Raw genomic sequence first — 20,502 nt, forward strand, 5'->3', positions numbered from 1 at the left:
CGCCTGCCTCTGCCTCCCGAGTGCTGGGACTAAAGGCGTGCGCCACCACACCCGGCTCGAGAGTTCTGCATCTTGTTCCAAAGGTAGAAAGGAGGAGACTGGCTTCCAGGCAACTAAGATGAGGGTCTTAAAGCCCATGCCCACAGTGACACACTTCCTCCAACAAAGCCGCACCTACTCCAAGGCCACACCTCCAAATAGTGCCATTTCCTGGGCCAAGCATATTCAAACCACCACCAAGTATGATGACCAGGAAGACAACCACCATTATGCTAGGAACCTGAATTCTTTGCTCTTCTTTTCTTGAAAAGAGGACAGCTGATAATCCACTGTCTTCAGTGTGTCCGGACATAGTGAAAATGATGCCACACGGCTCCTTCAGCAATAAGTAGTAACAGACACTGTATTTAGAGAAGAGAACAAAACAAAGCCAAAAGTGACTACAACCCAGCCCTTACCTGTATCACAAGTATTGGGTGTTTCTCCTGAGACTAATGTCGTGTCTTTGAGTACCTGGCCACAGATCTCAAAACATTTCACCCTGTATTTCCAGCACCAGTCTAGACTCTTGACCTCTCAGTCAGCCAGGGTCTTTCCACGACCTGCTTGCTTCCTTCCCGCACTTCTCACTATCTGGACAGTGCTCCATCCAGAGGTTTCTGTACTGTCAGCCTCATCACTGGGAAGCAAGAAACATGTACATGGGCAGAGACTATTGTTCATCAACACCTGAGGTCCATTTGAAGTCAGGAAATTAAAGCTTTTATATCAATGGCTATTCTTATTTTATTATCCAGACTTGATCTACATCTCTATGGCCACAGATGATATGATAACCTTATTTGGAGGGTTGTTTTAAATGAATGAATAGCATTATCTGTGATCTATATATTTTTCAGAACAGATATACTATGCCGGCCCTGTCAATAACCCTGGACTTGATGTTCCACAGGTAAGGTTTCTTGTTTTGTGTTGTTGTGTATTATTGTGTTGAAGAGTTGACTTTCAACTCTTGGAGGAGAAAGAAAAAGAGAAAGAGGAGAAGGAAAAGGAGAGGGGGGAAGAAGAGGAGGAGGCAAAGAAAAAGGGGAACTAGACTTACATAATAAAAGTGTTGGCACATGCCACAATTAGGAGGCATGCTAACACGCTGACTTTGATGCTTCATGAACCTTTCGGTTGAACCAGAACAAAACCTACTGGAGTTGAAATTCTGGCATCTTGTCCACAGGATCGGGATTGTGTGGGGGAACTCCATATGGCTAGCGTTGTGTGGGGTGTGTAGGAGGCAACTAGCTTCTGGCAGTCTAGAGAAAGGAGAGTTTACAAAATCCCAAAGGTTTCAATGGCCCACTGGTTACCATGCCACACTATGACTGCCAAGCTGGGATGTTAGCCTGCTTCTGTTTACTGTACAATGTATAAAGATCAGGGATAGGGAGATAGCTCAGCTAGGAAAGGGCTACCTTGCAAACATAAGGATCTGAGTTTGATCTCCAGAGCCCATGTTAGAAAAATCCAGATGAGACAGTATAGGCTTATAATCCAAGTGCTGGAGAAGCAGAAACAGGCAGGCTCCTGGGACCTGAGGGCCAGCCAGCCTAGGGGGTTTCAGCTCAGTGAGAGATCCTGACTCAGAAAAAAAAAAAAGGAAAAAGTTAGATAACACACGAGGAGTGACACCCACGATTGTCCTTAGCCTTCACAGGCATGTGCACACACAATTATATGTGTTCCATGTGCACATGCATCTGCACACACAAACATGACCACATGACACATGTGACCAAAGAATAAGGGCATAAACCCAGCCCACCTCTCCAGAGTCTGGGATATCCAGGGTAAAGGGGGCACATCTAGGGTCTCCTTGCTGGTGAGGACTCAGCACATTAGGGGACACAAGACATGACATTCAAGGATAAAGGAGTCAAAATTTTTATAATGCACCCACTCCCAAGAAAACCCATTACTCCTTAATCTATTAGTCCATAAACGAATGAATCCACTCACAAGGGCAGATCTCTTTTAAAGATCCCACATCTTCTGATCTCACGCTGGGGATTGCGTCAACAGACTTTATAGCAGGGACAGTCAAGCCAAAGCATCGTGGCCCATCCTGAGCATCCACGAGCAAGACTCAAAGCCAAGACGAGGATTTCCCTGGTGCCCCTTGAAAGGAGAATCTGGAACATCATAAAAATGTCATTGCTCACACATCCTGCTTTCAGCTTCATCTTTTCAGGCGTCTGAAACATGAAGGAGAGACACTGTCTCCTGCATAAGGTGTCTCCTCTGCTCAGTTTCAGCTCTAAGTTTCTTTCCCTCCTCTCCCACCCTGTGAGCTCCGAAGTCACAGAGTCCTAAACAGACCCACTTTGGTTTCCACAGGAATCCTCACAACTGGAATCTCTCTCCCTCCCTCTCCAGAAGTCTCCAATGGTCTTCTGCCTTTCTGTGAAAGGCACAACTTCTTCCAGGAAGGGAAACTCAGTCTCTCCCTGAGGAACTCTCCCAGGGAGCTTTTACTTCACATCTTTGCTACTTGAATGTTTTTCCCCTCCTCGTTTTTCTCCTGATACCCCACTAGAGACTGATGTAATAATTGCTAGCAATTGGATTTCATTTTGCCTTGCTGGCATTTTACAATCAGCTACCCTTCCCAATCCCTATACAATGAAGGCACAATCAGTGGAGGGAGGGCTCTTAAAGTCATAGAAGCTCTTTGAAAGGAAATTTACCCTCAGAAATAGATATAAAGAACATTATAGATGTTACTCATCTATACAGGATTACAGGATTACATCCGCTAAACTCTGCCTGAGTTGAAAACAGTTTAAGTGGAAAATGCATTGACTCCATCCAGCCTGCAGAACCTCATAACTTAGTGGCAAGATACCCAGGAGAGTGCCAGCCATTTGATCATGTCTTCTCATGACTGGGCACTGTGACTCACTGCCACTGCTCGGTGAGGAAGGAGGTTTGAACTGCATGCCACAGGCCTGGAAAAATGAAGATTGAAAATGCCAAGTACAGATGCTACTGAGCCTCTTTTCGTCTGTTGCCACTGTAAATAGAGCCATCGTAATCGGGCACCATACTGTAGTCAACAATATATAGTCAACAAGCCTGCAGTGCTTGCAGGATACTCCTTGCCTGCCTTCTTCAACCAGTAATAGTGCTCCTAGAGATGTAGCCCAGAGGAAGCCAGGTGTCCTGACCCTGGTTACCTCCTCTTCTGCGGCCTGTTCGTGGGAAGTAGACACCAGAGAAGCTTCTAACCCACACCCAGAACCAACAGAGGACATACACCTTCCCCACAGGCCTATGTAGCAGAACAACTGGGGGCCTTGATCCCAAGAGGGGCTGTCCACATTGGCCACAAACAGCCACAGTGTGCCCAGGGCCATCAGCTCACAGCTGGCTGCCACACAGCTTTGGAAAGAACTTCTGCCCAGCTTTTAGGAAAGGTTCTGGTTTCCTAAGAACTGTTAGTTGAGGGCACTTTAACGGAAGGCCTACTCACACCCTGTGAGTAGACCCCCAGAGATGGGCTCTGAACTGATGGAGGTTTCTCTTTAGCCAAATTCTTCCCACTTGGCATGTACAACCAATACCTTGGTTATTTTTCTGAAATATATTTATTTATTTACTTATATAAGTATGTGGTATATACTGACTAGTGTGGTTGTGTATCATGTTGAGTGTCACACTAGATTGTCAGAAGATCCTCACAAAGACAAAGAAGTCTACACAGGTTCAGTACAGAAACTTTTTGCGAATGTTTTCATACTATAGTTAGTGGGGTGGGCAGATACACGATCCTTGAGGAGAGAGGGACATGCTCTATTTATTAAGTAGTTGGTGGTATTGTGGGTCGCATGTCCTAATGTGTTGCTTATGTCCCTTACAGGGAGAATACCAGCTCTTGCTGGAACTGTACAATGAAAACCGTGCTACTGTGGCTTGTGCCAATGCCACCGTCACCTCATCCTGAGCATGGTCTGCAAGAAAATGCACAATAAACTCAATCTCAGGGGATCCCAAGGTCCCTGGACTCACCTAGCTGCAAGAACCACTGATGACCAAGAGAAGTTTTACAAAGAAATTTCTTGTGGGTCACTCTTCCAACCTTAGCTCCAGGGGCAGATGTTCCCAGGCCCAACAGATGTAATAAACCCTCAAAAACTATCTATTTCTGAGGACCCTGAGTAGTCTTGAAGCCCTATTGTAGCACCTCTCCTTATGTAATTATGTTTCATCAAAGCTACTTCCTTGCCTGCTCCTTAGCAACACTTCCTTGAAGTTGCCTGGGATGTAAAAAATAAAATAAAATAAAATAAAATAAAATAAAATAAAATAAAATAAAATAAAATAAAATAAAATAAATGATAAAAATCATAAAATAAAATCTGCCCTGCACCTATTCACTGTGGCTTGCTCAATGACTGTAAGTACTGCCTGCAGTTAAAGAGATGTTTTCTTCAGATACAAGTGTTGGCCACTGGTGCTGCACAAGTAACTCTCAGAAAGCCAGGATGGTGGCCTCCCTAAAATCAGAGCTCTAAGTGTCATAGCTGCTCCTGGGCCCTAAGACTGTGACCAGGAGAAGCTGATGAAACCCCACCAAGCGTGACATCGCTGTGCCACTTGTTAACCTATTCCTTTATCTTCATCCTCTATGTCTGTCACCCTCCATCTCTGTAACAAATCCCTAGGATAACTAACTTACAAAAGGGAACTGGGTGCTTGGCTCACAGCTTGGCATGTTTCCGAGGGTGACCGTGGCCCTTCTGCTTTGACCTTACAGCAGGAGTGTGTGGCAGAGTAAGTCAGGGCTTTAGAAACAGTGTTGAAGGTTCCTGAGTTGAGAGCAGACAGGAATGATAGCAGTGGATCCATGCTGCTCACAAGAAAAGACAAAGACAGCCATGCCAGGCCTCGGAGTGAGCCTCTAACTACAGAACCATTCTGCCCTTCCCCGCCCCCTCTCTCTCCAGGCATCTGCCCCATGCCTTTCTCAGTGCATTCCTGAGAGTGAGAAAAGCCCTCAAGAGACTTGTGCACACTCACACTCCCAACAGCTCAAAACAACTGTCACAGGCTCCCAGAGGCAGGAGAGGGTCCCAGCCATCTTTCTCCCATTGCTTTCCTTAAAGCTGACACCTCTGTGAGTTGTGTGGTGTGTGTGTGTGTGTGTGTGTGTGTGTATGTATATGTGTGTATATGTGTGTATGTGTGTATGTGTGTGTGTAGTATGTGTGTGTACCTGTATGTGTATGTACATGTGTGTATGTGTGTGAGTGTGTGTATGTATATGTGTGTATGTGGGGGAGTGGATGGGTGGGTATGGGTGTGTGTATGTGTGTGTATGTATATGTGTGTGCATGTGTGAGTATGTGTATGTATGTGTGTATGTATATGTGTGAGTGGGTTTGAGTGTGTATGTGGGGGGCCGTATGCATGTGTATGTGTGTGTGGGGTATGTGTATGTGTATGTATGTGTGTGAGTGTGTGTTTGTATGTATGTGGGTGTGTATGTATGTGTGTGAGTATGTATACGTGTGTGGGGGGTGTGTATGTGTGAGTGTGTATGTTTGAATATATGTGGGGGGTATGTGTAAGTGTGTTTAGGTATGTGTATGTATATGTGTGTAGGTGTGAATGTGTGTATGTAGGGGGTGTGTATGTGTGAGTGTGTGTATGTATATGTGGGGGGTGTGAGTGTGTGTGTGTGTGTGTGTGTGACATGCACACCTCATGTCAGAGACATAGACATTTATTCAGATTCTCTAAGTTTGGGTTAAATAGGGACTTTCATTTGCAGAGCTGACCCTGATCAGGGCTGCATGAATGCACTCACTATTTCACTAAGAATATGATTTGTGAGAAAAAGAAAATATTCCTCTGTCCCTACATATTGACTTTCCTAATGTCATACCTAAGCCTTGGCTTTCGCCATGAGTTTCATTTTTGCAAGGTGAGTCAAAATGCCAGCAAGAGTCTCTTACAAAACACAACTAGACCTGGTGGGAGGAATGGCCAGGCCCACTCTGACAGAAAGCAGTACCAAAGTCCGGGTGTGGTGGGCAGACGACTGAGGGTTTTAAGAAGGGGTTCCCAGGAGAGTGGACCTCCCACTTCTCATGAGAAAACAAACAAAAAAATTAAAGCTTCCTTCTGCAGCACACAGTGACTGCTACAGGGACCCACAGCTGCTAGAAACACAGAGGACTGACTGGGTGCCTGTCCCCAACTGAGGTATTAGGTCTCAAACCCCAGAGAAACATACATATCAGAGTGGACCTGGCCTCCAGGTTCTCCCAGCATCCCTCAGTCTCTACCTGTTACAGGGCATGGCTGGCACACCCCATCCCCACCCTAAATGTCCCCAGCCCAGGGGATGGGCTGCCCTTCCCCCAGCTGTCCTTCTCTACATCTGCCCTGCTTTTTTGTTTTTATTTCTGTTTTATTTTTGTTTTTTGTTTTTGTCTACCCTTTGCCTTCCTAGCCTCTTGGTCTAGCTCCCCCCTCTCCCTTCTCTCCTCTCCCTTTCTCCCTCCCCCTCTCCTCACATGGCCACACTCAGTTTGGTCAGGTTAACTCTGGACTCTGTCTCTGCCTCTGGCTGTGCTCTCCCTTTTATCTACGGTAAATCTTTCTCCACCATACCTAGGAGCAGGCATGTCCTTTCCTTATTTCTTTTTTCATTCAGTACATTTACAATACAATCCCTGCATGTAAGGCACGGGGGACATTGTAGAACACAGGGCAAAAAGCTTGTAAGAGTCAGAGGACCAGGAAGACATCTATTGTAAGATTGTCTTCTAAATATGACAGGAAAGGGACACCCATGGAGTCTCGAGATCATGGCTGCTTAAGGAAGACCAAAATAATGACAACACCAGTTGACATGACAGCATTGATGGGGGATTCTCATGGGACACTAGATAAGGAACTACAAGCAATTAAAGACTGCTGAGAGAAAGAGAATTAATGTTCCCCAGGGACACCCTTCTACATGATTATCCAACCCCAATCAGTCAATCCTAAAAATACAAACAGCAGTAAACAGAGTCAGCCCGTGGCATTTACGTATTTATTTGCATATGCATGAAACAGTAGTAATTAAAGACCTAGAATTTGAGGAGGAGATGATGTGGGAAAAGTTGGAGTTGGTGGGGTGCATAATACAAATATATTTTAATTCAATAATGAAGTTTCTTTTTACATGGGTACCAAAAGCCAGACATCTAGATGACATGGTCCGGCTGCCGGAGAGCTCTGAAGGAACCCAGATTGTCTATCGAATAATTTATGTCCACTTTTCTTCTCCTAAAAAGACTTTGCTGCTGTCTCAAAATCACCGTGAAAAACTCCATGAACTTGCCCAGCCTCTGAAGAGAAAAAGAAAACCAGTTTAGTGAGGTTACACTGTTCGCCAGAATTAAAGGCCTCTTTGGGAATCTCCACCTGTGGTGGTCACAGTCCTCAGCATCCTCAGCAGCCCTACTTTAGTTTCTGAGGGAAATGTTAACCTCTCTGCATACAACATTATTGAAGCACCCTATTTTTCTTTTATTAAGATTTACTTATTTATTTTATGAATGTGAGTACACTTGTTGCTCTCTTCAGACACACCAGAAGAGGGCATCAGATCCTGTTACAGATGGTTGTGAGCCACCATGTAGTTGCTAAGAATTGAACTCAGGGCCTCTGGAAGAGCATTCTGTGCTCTTAACCACTGAACCATCTTTCCGGCCCCTATTGAAGCATCTTTTAAGGGAGTTATTGTGTCCTGGGGAAGCTGTGAGGTACAGGTCTGGGATGTCACCAGTGGCCTGACTTCCCCCTGCTAGGGGCCACTTGTTGAAGTAATATTGCTTCTCAACAGCAGTGTTCTTCAGCCCAAGACAGTAACTCATGCACCCATGAGGGATTCCAATGATTCAAACGATGTCCAGCTCAGGACAGTGCTTGGGATGCCACCACACCATCATGTGTCAGGATGGCCACTCAACGGTGGAGGCAAAGCCTCATGCCCTACCCTACATCTCCTATCACCTTCCTCCTATCATCTTCCATGATGACACCAAACAATGGAAGGTCATCCCTCTTCTGTTGAGTTAGCCATACTTGAGGAACAGTGCCTAGCCTAGCTGCTTTCTGTTGCTATAGCAACATCCTCTGACCAGAAGCAACTTGGGAAGGAAACTGTCGATTGGTTTACACTTCTGGATCACAGCCCATCATTGAGGAAGTCATCAGAGACCACAGAGGAGCACTGCTACTCAATTGCTTGTTCATACAACCCAGGCCCACCTGCCCAGGGGTAGGACTGCCCACAGTGTGCTGGACCCTCCTTCATCAGTCAGTAACCAAGAAAATGTCCCCACAGACTTGTTTACAGGCCAATCCTCTACAGTAGAAACATTTTCTTAATTGAGGTTCCCTCTTCCCAAATGACTCTAGTTTATGTCAAGCTGGCAAAGAAATCGACCAACACAACTGAGCCCTTGTCAGTTTGACACGCACATATATCACTGTTTTATCTAAGCGTGCTATGGCTAGTTTTGTTAAACCAAGGGTGGTAGCATGTTTCATAGTTACAGGCTGGAGCCCAGGAGCTCTCCAAAAAATAAATATGAAAAAATACATTTCCCCAAAAGATAAATTGAAGTTTTCTCCCAAAATGGAAATACCGTAACAAGGCCAAAAGGATCTTGCGGATATTTTAATTCACCTTACTCCCTACAAATAAAGACACACCTTGAAGACGTGAAGAACAAAATGTAGCGACTGACAGTTTAACAATTACTTAACAGCCAGAAATAGCTGCTGAGAAATGGCCAAGGTTCTTAGCCTCATTATATCATGGATGGCCTGTCGGCCCGTCAGCTGGGGTACTATGGCTCAGATGCAAACCAACTGGCTTTCCCAGTCAGCAAGGCCAGTGCCTCTGTCTATGCTCCCCATCACTAGATCACGCAGGCAGAGCATTATGGGAGTTGAAAAAAAAGAGTTATTTTCCCTCTAGTCTGCATGTATTTGCAGTTGTTAAGTTTGGAACTGAAAGGAACCTTCTACTCCTTTCAAATGTATCTATGTAACTATCTTTCCTCACTAAAATAACTTTCCCTTAATATGTGCTACAGTTTGGTACATGTGTGCCCCTCAAGACCAATGTACTCTTATAGGGTCCTTTTGTGTTCTTAATGCTATTGAGAGGTATGGTAGAGATTTTAAGAGGCAGAACATAGCAGGGGGGGTCTTTAGGTCATTGGGGGAAGGGCTTGGGGGATCATGAGCTCTAAGCAGCTATCTCCCTTTTGCCTTTACAGCTGATGAATTTCATGGATTTGCACTATCATTTGCTCCTACCACGATGCACTGCTCGCCAAGGGCCCAAAGCAACTCAAACCATTCGTCGTGAACTAAAATGCCCAAATTGAGCCAAAAATAATTACCTTTTCCCCTTTATGATCTGGTTGTCTCTGGATGACAAGGAGGTAAGTTCTTTACTTCAGTATCTTGGTCTCTCTGCTCTTCAGGAAAACGAGTTATGTATCAATCCAGCCTCGTGGGCTTGAACACATGGTCTCCAGCCGGTAAAGCTGTGAAACGTTTAAGGTGTGGGGCAGTCCTTGGAGGAGCTAGGTCACTGGTGGGTGAGCATTGAGGTTAGTATATGCTGCCACTACGTCTTACCCCATTTTTGCTTCCTGATCCACCATGATATGAACAAGCAGCCTCACGCTTCTGCAGCCATCAGAGCCGTTCCAACCACTATATCTTCCCTGTAGCAGGCTGAAGAACAAAACTTGGGCTTTCCCACTTGTCATGGTGAGATGCTAAGGCCCCTGTAGCATTCTGTGGGGGACCCGTTGATAGGAGAGTGAAGCTTGTTCCATGAACCTGAGCGTGAAGGCCACACAAAGAAGACGGGGATAAGCCAACCGTGAGCATGGGCATCGTGTTGCTCCCAAGACACGGGTGATGAACCTTGGCCTTCAAGGAGATTCAAGACCTTAAATGGCAGCCTGGGGAAGAGGTTGCTAAAGGGTAGACTAGGAAAGAATCAGTGTCACAATGACAATAGGGTCCTAGTGATAGCAAAGGTAGAAACTGGAAAGAGTGCCTGAAGACATTCCATGACACACACAGGCCTGGGACTCTTAAAAGGTCACTTGTTCAAGCATCTTCTTAGCAACAACAGACTACAAGCGCATCAGATCTCACCATTCCTGGTGAACAGGATCCCCAGCAGAATGGGGACCCCACTTTCCCCCATCTGCTCCCCCAGCTCCTCTCTCTCTCCCCTACTGCCATCTGGAAGTCCACTTGAAACACCCACACTGTCCCCATGGCGCCGCGCTTCCCTCCGCTCAAAGACAGACGGACTCCTGTTACAGAGTCCCTCCTCCCCCTCCTGACATTAAGCCTCCGATCCTAGGATTTGTGCCACTCTGAGCCAAAGCACATCCCCCAGGTCCTATGGCCTATCCAGGTATCGTGCTCCAAATCTAATCCATGGGGTGGAAAAGGAAACCACAAATTTGGAATAATGTACCAAGTATTTGATTTTAAGGATATGACAAGAATGGAAATTTTTGGAGAGCATTGTAGATACTATTTATAACGAGCATTTGTTAGCAATTACACAAAGAATCATCATTCCCTAGACTTTCTGTGCTAAGGAAACAAGGAAGGAAAGAAAGAAGGAAGGAAAAAGAAAAGAAAGGAGATAGGTAGCCTTGACTTTGTATGCATTAGTCAATCTATATGAAAGCTCAGACCAGAGATACCCAGTGGCAAGCCTTCTGGTGGAAGAGCATGAGAAGCAATAGAGCACCATGCCCAGGACAGAACAATGGGGTCCTGAAGGGACAAAGGGAGAGTTCTGGTTCTCATAGGCTTTCAGGGACATGGAGGGGCAGAGCTCCATACTGTGTGACCTCTATGCTCTGTGCCACAGGTCACAAGGGACTGACATAAACAAAGGCCTAATTCGAGGCTGCCTTGTGCTTGCCCAAGGTGATTTAGCTTAACAAAAGCATGCTTGTGTGTCACACACAGTAGATCAACCCTAAAAGCCTTGAAAGACAAATGTGCAGAAATGAAAGAGGTTCTGGGGATGCCCAGCAGTGACAGTCACATAATGCTGTGATTGTGTTAATACCAGAGAACACTGAAAAAGTTACAACAAAACATTTTTTGTCCTACATATTATATCTTCTTATTGATTAATTTATTTATTTACATTTCAAATGTCATCCCCACCTCTTCCTGGTTTCCTCTCCAAAAAACTCTTATCCCATCCTCCCCTTGTCCCCCTTGTTTCTATGAGGATGCTCCCCCACCCATCCACCCACCCACTCCTGCCTCACTTCCCTAGCATTCCTCTATGCTGAGGCAGCAAGCCTCCACAGGACCAAGAGCCTCCCCTCCCATTGATGTCTGACAAGGCCACCCTCTGTTACCTATGTGGCTGGAGGCATGGGTCCCTCCATGTATACTCTTTGGTTGGTGGCATAGTCCCTGGGAGCTCTGGAGGTCTGGTTGGTTGGTATTGTTCTTCCTATGGGGTTGCAAACCCGTCAGCTCCTTCAGTCCTTCCCCTAACTCCTCCATTGGGGTCCCGGTGGTCAGTCTAATCTTAATGTAAAATATTATAGCTAAAATGTTTGCATTAATTTTTTTTAAGTAAAATCAAGTTTGATCTGCACTTATTTTCCCTGGAGGCCAAGAAAAGGAAATGGGCCCCTCTTTCACTTGGCATGACTTTCCTGATCCTCATCCATTTTTTTTAACCAAGTGTCTGCTATTGTATCAGTCTCCAATGCCTTTGATCCTGAAATGTTGACAGACATTGACGCTATAATAATAAAAGTAATTGTGCAAACAGATTCTCTAAATTTTTCTCAGAACGATTTATTCTTTACAAGAGTAACAGTCCCTTTAACTGAGGCTGGGCACAGACACAAGGCTCTCAATGGAACAGGCAGGTAGGTAGGTATCCTTTACTGGAGAAGTTGAGCTTTGGAATAGTGAGAAAGCCCCATCCCTTCTCTAGGTCTCTGACACAATGTAAACAAATGAATTGGTTCAAATAAAATACTCCAGGACCCCCGGACACTGGATGTGATAACACTGTAAAATACTTCCACGAGAATCCTACGTTGAGAGTGTCTGCCCTGAGTTCACCCCAGCTCTTAATTTCTTTTATTCCATCCTAAAATACTTGTCCCCGGTTTGCTTTTAAGGGCACTAGGCTAGGTGCTTTCTCTTAAGTTATAATGTAGAAGCCACCATTGCCCTGTGAAAAGAAAACCATCTCCACTTAAAAGCCTGTCCTAAAGGTAAGGTTGGAAGAGGTTAAATCAACTACCCATTAACTAAGATGGAAGTTAGAGTCTGGTGGCTGCGGAAGGTATACTCCTCAAGCGTCATGGTTTTGAGAAAGCGTGGAGACTAGGTAAGCCTGTGTTGAAGGCGGTGTCTCCACTCTGGGGCTCTTGGTATAGCCCTGAAAGTAGCAGCTAACTCACTTCTGGTGTGTTTGTTTGGGAGGCAGTGTGTCCCGGATGGCTAGGCTGGCTTACCTGTCAGTCCTCTGCTGACTTACAGTATAACTGTACTGACTGATTTTGTGTCAACTTGACCAAGCTGGAGTTATCACAGAGAAAGGAGCCTTCCTTGAGGAAATGCCTCCATGAGATCCAACTGTAAGGCATTTTCTCAATTAGTGATCAAAGAGGGAGGGCTCCTTGTGGGTGGTGCCATCCCTGGGCTGGTAGTCTTGGGCTCTATAAGAAAGTAAGCTGAGCAAGCCAGGGGAAGCAAGCCAATAAGAAACATCTCTCCATGGCCTCTGCATCAGCTCCTGCTTCCTGACCTGCTTGAGTTCCAGTCCTGACTTCCTTTGGTGATGAACAGCAACATGGAAGTGTAAGCTGAATAAACCCTTTCCTCTCCAACTTGCTTCTTGGTCATGATGTTTGTGCAGGAATAGAAACCCTGACTAAGACAATAAGCACTCAGATCCTCAGAGCTATTTCATTAAGCTTCTTTCATGATCTGTTCATTATGAGCCAGGTATACAATGAGAAGAGGCCAGGGACACACCCTGCTGGATGTGACACTTGAAGGATGATGCCTGAGGGTCTCAAGCCTGCAACCATTTTTTTCACAATGTGTTGTCCTACCTACTGGGTGTAGGGATGGGAGGTCATGAGTTATATTTGTGTAAACAAAAGTTTACATAGCCTCTCTCAGTCCTTGCCGGTCTGTACGGTTCTGGGTGCTTGTTCTTTGGCCCAAGCTTTGGAGCAGGACCCTTCATCTTACCACAGATTTGGCTCCATGATAGATTCTCTCTGTTTTTCCATGTGAGCATTTATGCCATGGGAAAAACAAGAGCAACTTGAAAGTGTCAAGAAGATTCTCATGGGGTCTAGAGCGATGGCTCAGTGGTTAAGAGCACTGGCTGCTCTTCCGAAGGTCCTGAGTTCAAATCCCAGCATCCACATGGTGGCTCACAACCATCCGTAATGAGATCTGATGCCCTCTTCTGGTGTGTCTGAAGACAGTATCTAAGTACTATATGTACTTACATATAATAATAAATAAATCTTTAAAAAAAAAAAAAGCACTGGCTACTCTTCCAGAGGTCCTGAGTTCAATTTCCAACAACCACATGGAGCTATACATGCAGATAAAGCACACATATACATTAAATGAATGAATAAATAATAAGACTTCTACATACTAATAATAAGTAAGATTTTTTAAAAAGACTCAGTCTCAGGGCTGGCAAGATGGCTCATGGGGTTAAGGAACTTGTTGCCAAGCCTGACATATAATCACTGTCACGCACGCACACACACACATACACACACACACACACACACACACACACACGTAAACAATGCACTTTATAAAAATGCAGGCTCATTCTTTATCCTGCTGTAGCGTGCTACCATGCTGCCTCACCCCACACGGGCATAAATCCTCTCCTAGCCCAGTGTCAAGCACTAAATATGAGCAGCATGGTCCATGCCCTACAAGATCCTACATCCTTTTTAGCTGACTGCATTGCTGTGCTAGGAATCTAACAATAGTCTCTCCAGGGATTTGAAGGCTCTGCCAATTGCCATAGCACAAATACTTCCATGGTGCTCAATCCTGAACTACTATTCACCAAGCTCCTGAAGTTCCAACACTCTTATGCCAAGAGCTGATGGAAACCAGAGACAACTGTCCATTCTCGGTCCTCTGTAGCACAGAGGCAGAGAACTGCAACCATATTCCTCCCAGCAAGCATCCCGGCCTATCTTCACAATGTCATTGTCTCCGAGTGTGAATGCACTGCATCTCTCCCCTTCTACTCAGAACAGCAAGCTGCATGGTCTAGATGAACATCTTTGCATTAAGGCACAGACTGCAAGTTATGCAAGGTACTGAGCCTGGTGTTTGGACTGGGATTGTGTTTTGGGGTGTGTGTGTGTGTGTGTGTGTGTGTGTGTGCGTGTTCTTTTGAGTAGGAGGTCTTCTTAAGTAGCCCAAGTTTGCCACGTAGCTTCTGTTGTTTCTATGGAGTCCATTCAGCTTTTTAAATTATTACTATAGTGTTTTATTCCTAAAACCCCCGGTTGGTTCCTTCTTCCCCTCAGTCTCTCCTATTTGCTGAAACTATCTTTTCCTTCACTTTAGGGATGTTTGCCCTTACTGCTTAGAGCTTTTTGGTAATCACAGCTCTAAAACCTTTGTTAGATAATTCTGACTCTGAAACATGTCTGCTTTAGTGCTTCTTCCAGTTCCCCGGCTCCCCCAACCAGGAAAGTTGTATATTAACAAAAGTCTGGATATTAAATATTTTGGATGCTATGCCTCGAGCCTCTAGATACTATTTAAACCTTTGGCAAACTGTTTTGTTCAGCAGACCAGGTTGGATCTAGGCTCAAAGCTCTGGCCTGCCTTCCACGGATATGACCTCAGTGTCGATACATTTATTAGAGGTCTCAATGAAAGCTTAGTTGCCAAAGTGTCTACATGTGCCCCCTGTTACCCAGCAGTGAGTGTGGGTCTCGGACTGTGTCCTCGCCCACAGTTCGCTTCTCAGAGTCTACAGCAGTCTGCGTAGAGTCAGCTCTAGGCACCAGGAACTGAAGAGTTAGTACCCAGCTTTTTTAGCCTGCTTCCCTCTTCCCAGCCACAGTGGGAGTTCCCTGGGGTTCACCCTTTCCAGCCTCCAGATGGAAATGTGGGGCCACGATTACCTCATTATTTCAGCACGTGTTTTCATGCAAGCACACACCTGAGGCCAAATGACATACGTATCTTTTACAGCCATGAGGATTTCTCCTGTTCTCTGGAGACCACAGGTCCTCCAATCCCAGATGTTTCTCATTCCTCAGGACTTCTATAAACTGGTGCTGTGGGTGGTGCCCCTCCTGCCCCCTCCTCGGCATTGCTTCAGGACTGGATTGCCGAACGGAGACAGGAAGTGAGAACAGAAACTAACTCTCCCCAACTCTTTTTTAATATTAGAAACACCTTTCCCATTCTTCACACTTCTGAATCTTCCTCGGTCCTGAAGCCTCTCCTGGGTTGAGGCTCTAATTAAACCTAGAGAAAGTCCTAGAGGAGAAAGAAACAGAGGCACACTGGCGGCTCGCCAGTATTCCAAATCACCTCTTCCTGATCCACCTACTACTACTTGTCGTCATTTTCTGGAGTCCTCAAATGGCTGATTTACATCCATTACGCCCAGACTTTATAACCCTTTTGGGAGCAGACCCAGAACTGAGTTCACCAGAACCCTACAGTCTAATCAGGAGGGTCTTTTTAAACCACAAATGTAGTCACACCACTCCCCTGTTTAGGGTCTATAAAGCACCTGTTCCCTGTGCCCCTAAACCCTCCATGTTTGCCCTGTCTCCTTTTCTCTCCAGCCTCCGGCCATCACTGTCTTGTCCTCAGCATTATTGCTGGGCCATGTGCAGCTCCCAGCACACAATGCACTTGGGAGCCCCTGCACAAAATGCTTTGGAGCCCCAGCACACAATGCATCTGAGAGCCCCAGCACACACCACCAGTGGCCTTGTCTAAGATGTGCTTTGCCCTTCTGTCCCTGGATACTGTCCCAGAAATCTCAGAAGAAACCACAATGGAGTCCTCTTCCAGCCAAGAGTTCCTAACACATTCTATTCTAGCCTGTGATCATCGTATACAAGCAACTGTTTAGTCCCCAGCCTTCGACACTAGCCAGTGAGCACCATGAAAGCAGACATGGTGCTTTCTCCAGCTTCTAATAGAGAATCTAGCACATGTTGGCAAGTGATGACCTATGGAATTGAATCTAAGTACCAGCAGTGCCTTGGGGAAGCAAATGCCCTGCTCCCAATGACATCCCTCCTCTGCTTATGTCTCTGATAGCAGTCTGCCATCACTCTTAGTTAACAATAGGCCACCACTCTGCATCTGAGATTCTACCTTGGATTCTGCACATCTGTCTCAATTATCAGGTGTTCAGTCTGTCTTTAAACTCCTGGGACAGAGTGTCACTCCCTGAAGTGACCACACAGTGACCTCAGGCAATAGTACCTATGGGGTTGCATCATGCTCATTCCCATAACACCCGAGAGAAGCAGCCACTGCCTCCTTTGACTGGTTCCATGATAACCACAAGATACTGGTAAAGTGGACAGAGATTTCCTGGCTTGCTTTACCCCCGATTTCCATGCCTTCTACCCCTCTAATCCACCCACCTGATTGGATGAATTGTCCAACAACAAGCTGGTACACAAAGCATGGAAGTCATAATTTTCTGGTAACTCCTTTTTAAAATAGAAAATGGTTAGGATTCATGTCAATAATATATATTAGGACTAGCACAGTCGGTTAACTATGGATGAGAAGACAATGAATATTACAAAACAGCTAGTAGAGAGGATTTGAGATATTCTCAACCCAAAAAATAATTACTCTGTGAGCTGGTAGACACGAGACATGACATCACACTCTGAGCCCATGTATTGATACGATCCATGAATATGAGCAATCCATATGTCAATCAAAAGTTTTAAATACATGCCAAGTGTCAAAGTGTATTTTATTTAACCCAGCTCCTCGGAGCGTTATCATTTCAGTTGCAATCAAGATTTTTGTAAAGGACTGGCAAGCAATATCACATTTTTTGGTTTTGTAGTAAGACTTTAAATTGCAGTCTGGGACCTGGAAAGATGAGTCAGCACTTTAAGAGCACTCACTACTCTTACGAAGGACCCAGGTTGTTCCCAGCACCCATGTGGTCACTCACAATTGTTCCTAATTTCAGTTCTAGGGGATTTGATGCTCTTTTCTGACCTCTGCTGGCAACACACACACACAGTGCACATACATGCAAGTAAGCAATCATACACATAAAATAAAAATAATTCTTTTATAAAAACTTAAAAAACAGAATTCTGGGCTGGAGAGATGGCTCAGCGGTTAAGAACACTGACTGCTTCTCCCAGAGGCCCTGAGTTCAATCTCCAGCAACCACATGGTGGCTCACAACCATCTGTAATGGGATCTGATGCCCTCTACTGGTGTGTCAGAACACAGCTACAGTGTGCTCATAGAAATAAAATAAATCTTAAAAAAAAAAAAAAAAAAAAAAAAAAAAAAAAATCCTCTGTGTGTGTGTGTGTGTGTGTGTGTTTAAAACATATATATTGGTCTTTTGAGACAAGGCGCCTCTTTGAAACCCTGGCTGTCCTGGAACTTGCTCTGTAGACCAAGCTGGGCTCCAACTCAGAGCCTTGCCTGTCAAGTGCTAGGACTAAAGGCACAACTGTGGCTAGTTTATACTTTGTATTTTACTTTGGCACCTTTGTTTTATTTTGTGAAATATATGTAGTTCAGGCTGACCTCCACCTCACCTGGTAGGCAAGGATGGCCTTGAACTCCTGATCCTCCTGCTTCCACTTCTGGAGGGCTGAGATTCCAGGTTTACAGTGCCTGCCTAGTGTTGTATATTTATAACATCTGCCACTTTGGTCTAACCTCATTTCAAGCTCTCAGTGGCCACAGGAAGCTGGTAGTTGTCACCACTTTGGATAACACGTGGCTGGAGGTTAAGCAACAGTAACTGCCAATCATTACTTTCTGCTTACAATGTTGCTGTGTGCTTCCCATTTGCCTCCTACTCCGGGCTTTGGGTGCTCATCAGACTTAATCTTTGTAGCAATCCCTGACCCAGGGACTATTCTAAAATCCATACTGTAGGAAACAGCTCACAGACTAAGAATTCACCTATGATAGACACAGGAAACTGAGCAGCAGAGACAGGAGTCTTCTCGCTTCTTAGCATTGCTAACCAATCAGCAGACCTAGAGAACTTGATAACTCTAAGTTATCAAGGACACACCGAAAATACATATATTGACTGAATGTATCATGAACAACATAATCAAACAGGCTTACATTTTGACTTCATTTTGCTTTTCCAGGATGCACTCTGGCCAAGCACCCTACCACTGATCCCAAATGCTTTGATGTGTAAATTCATGTTTTGAGAGTGATCAGGAAGAATAAGCATACCCTTTCGGAAAACACCCCTCCCCTCTCTGCTCCTTTTCTCTCTCTGACCCCTTTCTCCCTACTTCCCCCTCTCTCCACATGTTCCTGGCCAACTGCTGCTTTCTTCTTCTTCTTCTTCTTCTTCTTCTTCTTCTTCTTCTTCTTCTTCTTCTTCTTCTTCTTCTTCTTCTTCTTCTTCTTCTTCTTCTTCTCCTCCTCCTCCTCCTCCTCCTCCTCCTCCTCCTCCCCCTCCTCCCCTTCCCTCCCCCCTTCCCCCTCCTTGTCCCCCTTCCCCTCCCTCTTCTTCTCTTCCCTTTGCCTCCTCTCTTTCTCTGCCTCTACTCCCTTCTCAATTCCCCTTCTCATGCCCCCAAATAAACTCTATTCTCTACAAGAAAGAAAGAAAAAAGCCCACCCCACCCCCATACCAGCACAGAGCTAGGAGACTATCAAGCCACAGAGAGGGCTGGGTTTATTATGTTCCCAAGCTCTGGGAGCTTCATGGAGGATTAGCTTAGGGAACGTTGGGTTTCTCCAGAGTTGACAGACAGTTAAGGGTAAGAGAAGCCCGCTGTAGTTTTAGTCCTCGTGCTTATATTTATCATTCAAGGATAGGTGAAAGATGCCAATAAATACTCTTATCTAAAAAAATAGTTCTTGGCATTTCCCTTTCGTGCCACTAAGAACTTGTAAAACAGCTGGGGAGAGGTAAGCAAGCTTCCGTAATTTACCCGCCAAACCCATTGCCCAGTAGTTCTCAAACTCCACCAGGAGATGGCAGTAGTAATCAACGACAAAATCTTGTTGCTCGGCCTCCGGCAGCTTCTCATTGTCCTGTGGACATTTCCTGCATCTAATCTGATGCTTATGAAAACTATTTCCTCCTTTCAAAAGCACAAGCCCAAACAGAAACTAACCTCACCCTACAGATAAAGGATGTTTGTGCCTTTCCAGTTGTTGAATCCTCCCAACTATGGCTTGACTGTCAAGTATTTTCCCAGCAGCTACACGTTCGGTCCAGGAAGCAAAGCAAAAGAAGCCGAACTTCCTCTGGGCTAGTGGGAAGGTGTGTCTAGGGGCAGCACCCATCCAGCCACTACTGCGATCCCAACTCCGAGAAGTAGAGCGGGTGGAAGGATGCTGCGTGAATGACCAATTCTTTTTGCTGTGAGAACAACTTTCCAAGACCCGAGCAGCTCAATCCAGATATTTGCCCAGATGCAGCACCCAGCTGTCTTTAAGCACGCAAACACAGGTTTCATGGCGTCCTTCTTGAGAGATGGCATTGAAATGGCTATTGCTAACTGACACACTGCAGAACAGCTGTGGGGCAGCTCAGACAGGGAAGGTTTGGAGAAGCCACAGTGAAGTGTCCAGACAGAATTAAAAGTTAAGCGTGAGGGTGGGGGAATCACATAATCAAATTAAGAAGTGATAATGGGGGGGTGGAAGGCAAAAAGTCTCTCTATCCTTGAGTCTCAGCACTAGGTCGTGCTTAGAGAGTCTCTGATAGTGTATATGAAGAACGCTGAGGAAAGTTTAGAACATACTCGGTCTCCTTTCTCACCTGCAGGCAGGAAGCAGCTGGACAACCAGAGCGACTTGGCTTTGGGATTTGGAAAAGCAACGAAAGCTCTGGAAACTCCATTTCCTCATTTCCCTGCATGTTAATTAGAGATGGCAGTCCCGAACTGGCAAACCGTCAGAAGGCAGCGCAAACTGGCCACCGAACGATGTTCAAGCCAGATAGTTAGAAACATAGATGACTGGACTTTCAATTTTGAAAACCAGACTTACAGAAATATTTTCAGTAATTATACAAAGAAGTCATATATATACCTTTTAGAGGTTCTCAGAACATGAAGATGAAAGCAGGGTGCAATAATCAAGATCAGAAAATAACATTTACATGGAACTAGTATTACCTAACTTTCAGAC

The 20,502-nt window shown here is 45.3% G+C and overlaps 1 protein-coding gene and 1 long non-coding RNA gene across 2 annotated transcripts in view; one reads left to right on the plus strand and one right to left on the minus strand.

Annotated features, from left to right (window-relative positions):
- Ly86 (lymphocyte antigen 86) overlaps positions 1-4,322 on the plus strand; it is a 67,506-nt gene extending 63,184 nt beyond the window's left edge. Inside the window, exons 4-5 of the mRNA XM_021180863.1 lie at positions 900-952; positions 3,911-4,322. Of these exons, the coding sequence (XP_021036522.1) occupies positions 900-952; positions 3,911-3,994 (137 nt within the window). The 3' untranslated portion in view covers positions 3,995-4,322. The remainder of the gene's footprint in view (positions 1-899; positions 953-3,910) is intronic.
- A 2,861-nt stretch (positions 4,323-7,183) lies between these two features.
- LOC110307635 lies at positions 7,184-20,285 on the minus strand. Its single transcript, XR_002379451.1, has 3 exons — positions 20,132-20,285; positions 15,314-15,477; positions 7,184-7,394 (listed from the first exon to the last, which is right to left on the minus strand). It is a non-coding gene; the product is annotated as an uncharacterized LOC110307635 (long non-coding RNA).
- Between the last annotated feature and the right edge of the window lie 217 nt (positions 20,286-20,502).

Source organism: Mus caroli, chromosome 13 (assembly GCF_900094665.2).
Source record: "Mus caroli chromosome 13, CAROLI_EIJ_v1.1, whole genome shotgun sequence".
Lineage (NCBI taxonomy): Eukaryota > Metazoa > Chordata > Mammalia > Rodentia > Muridae > Mus > Mus caroli.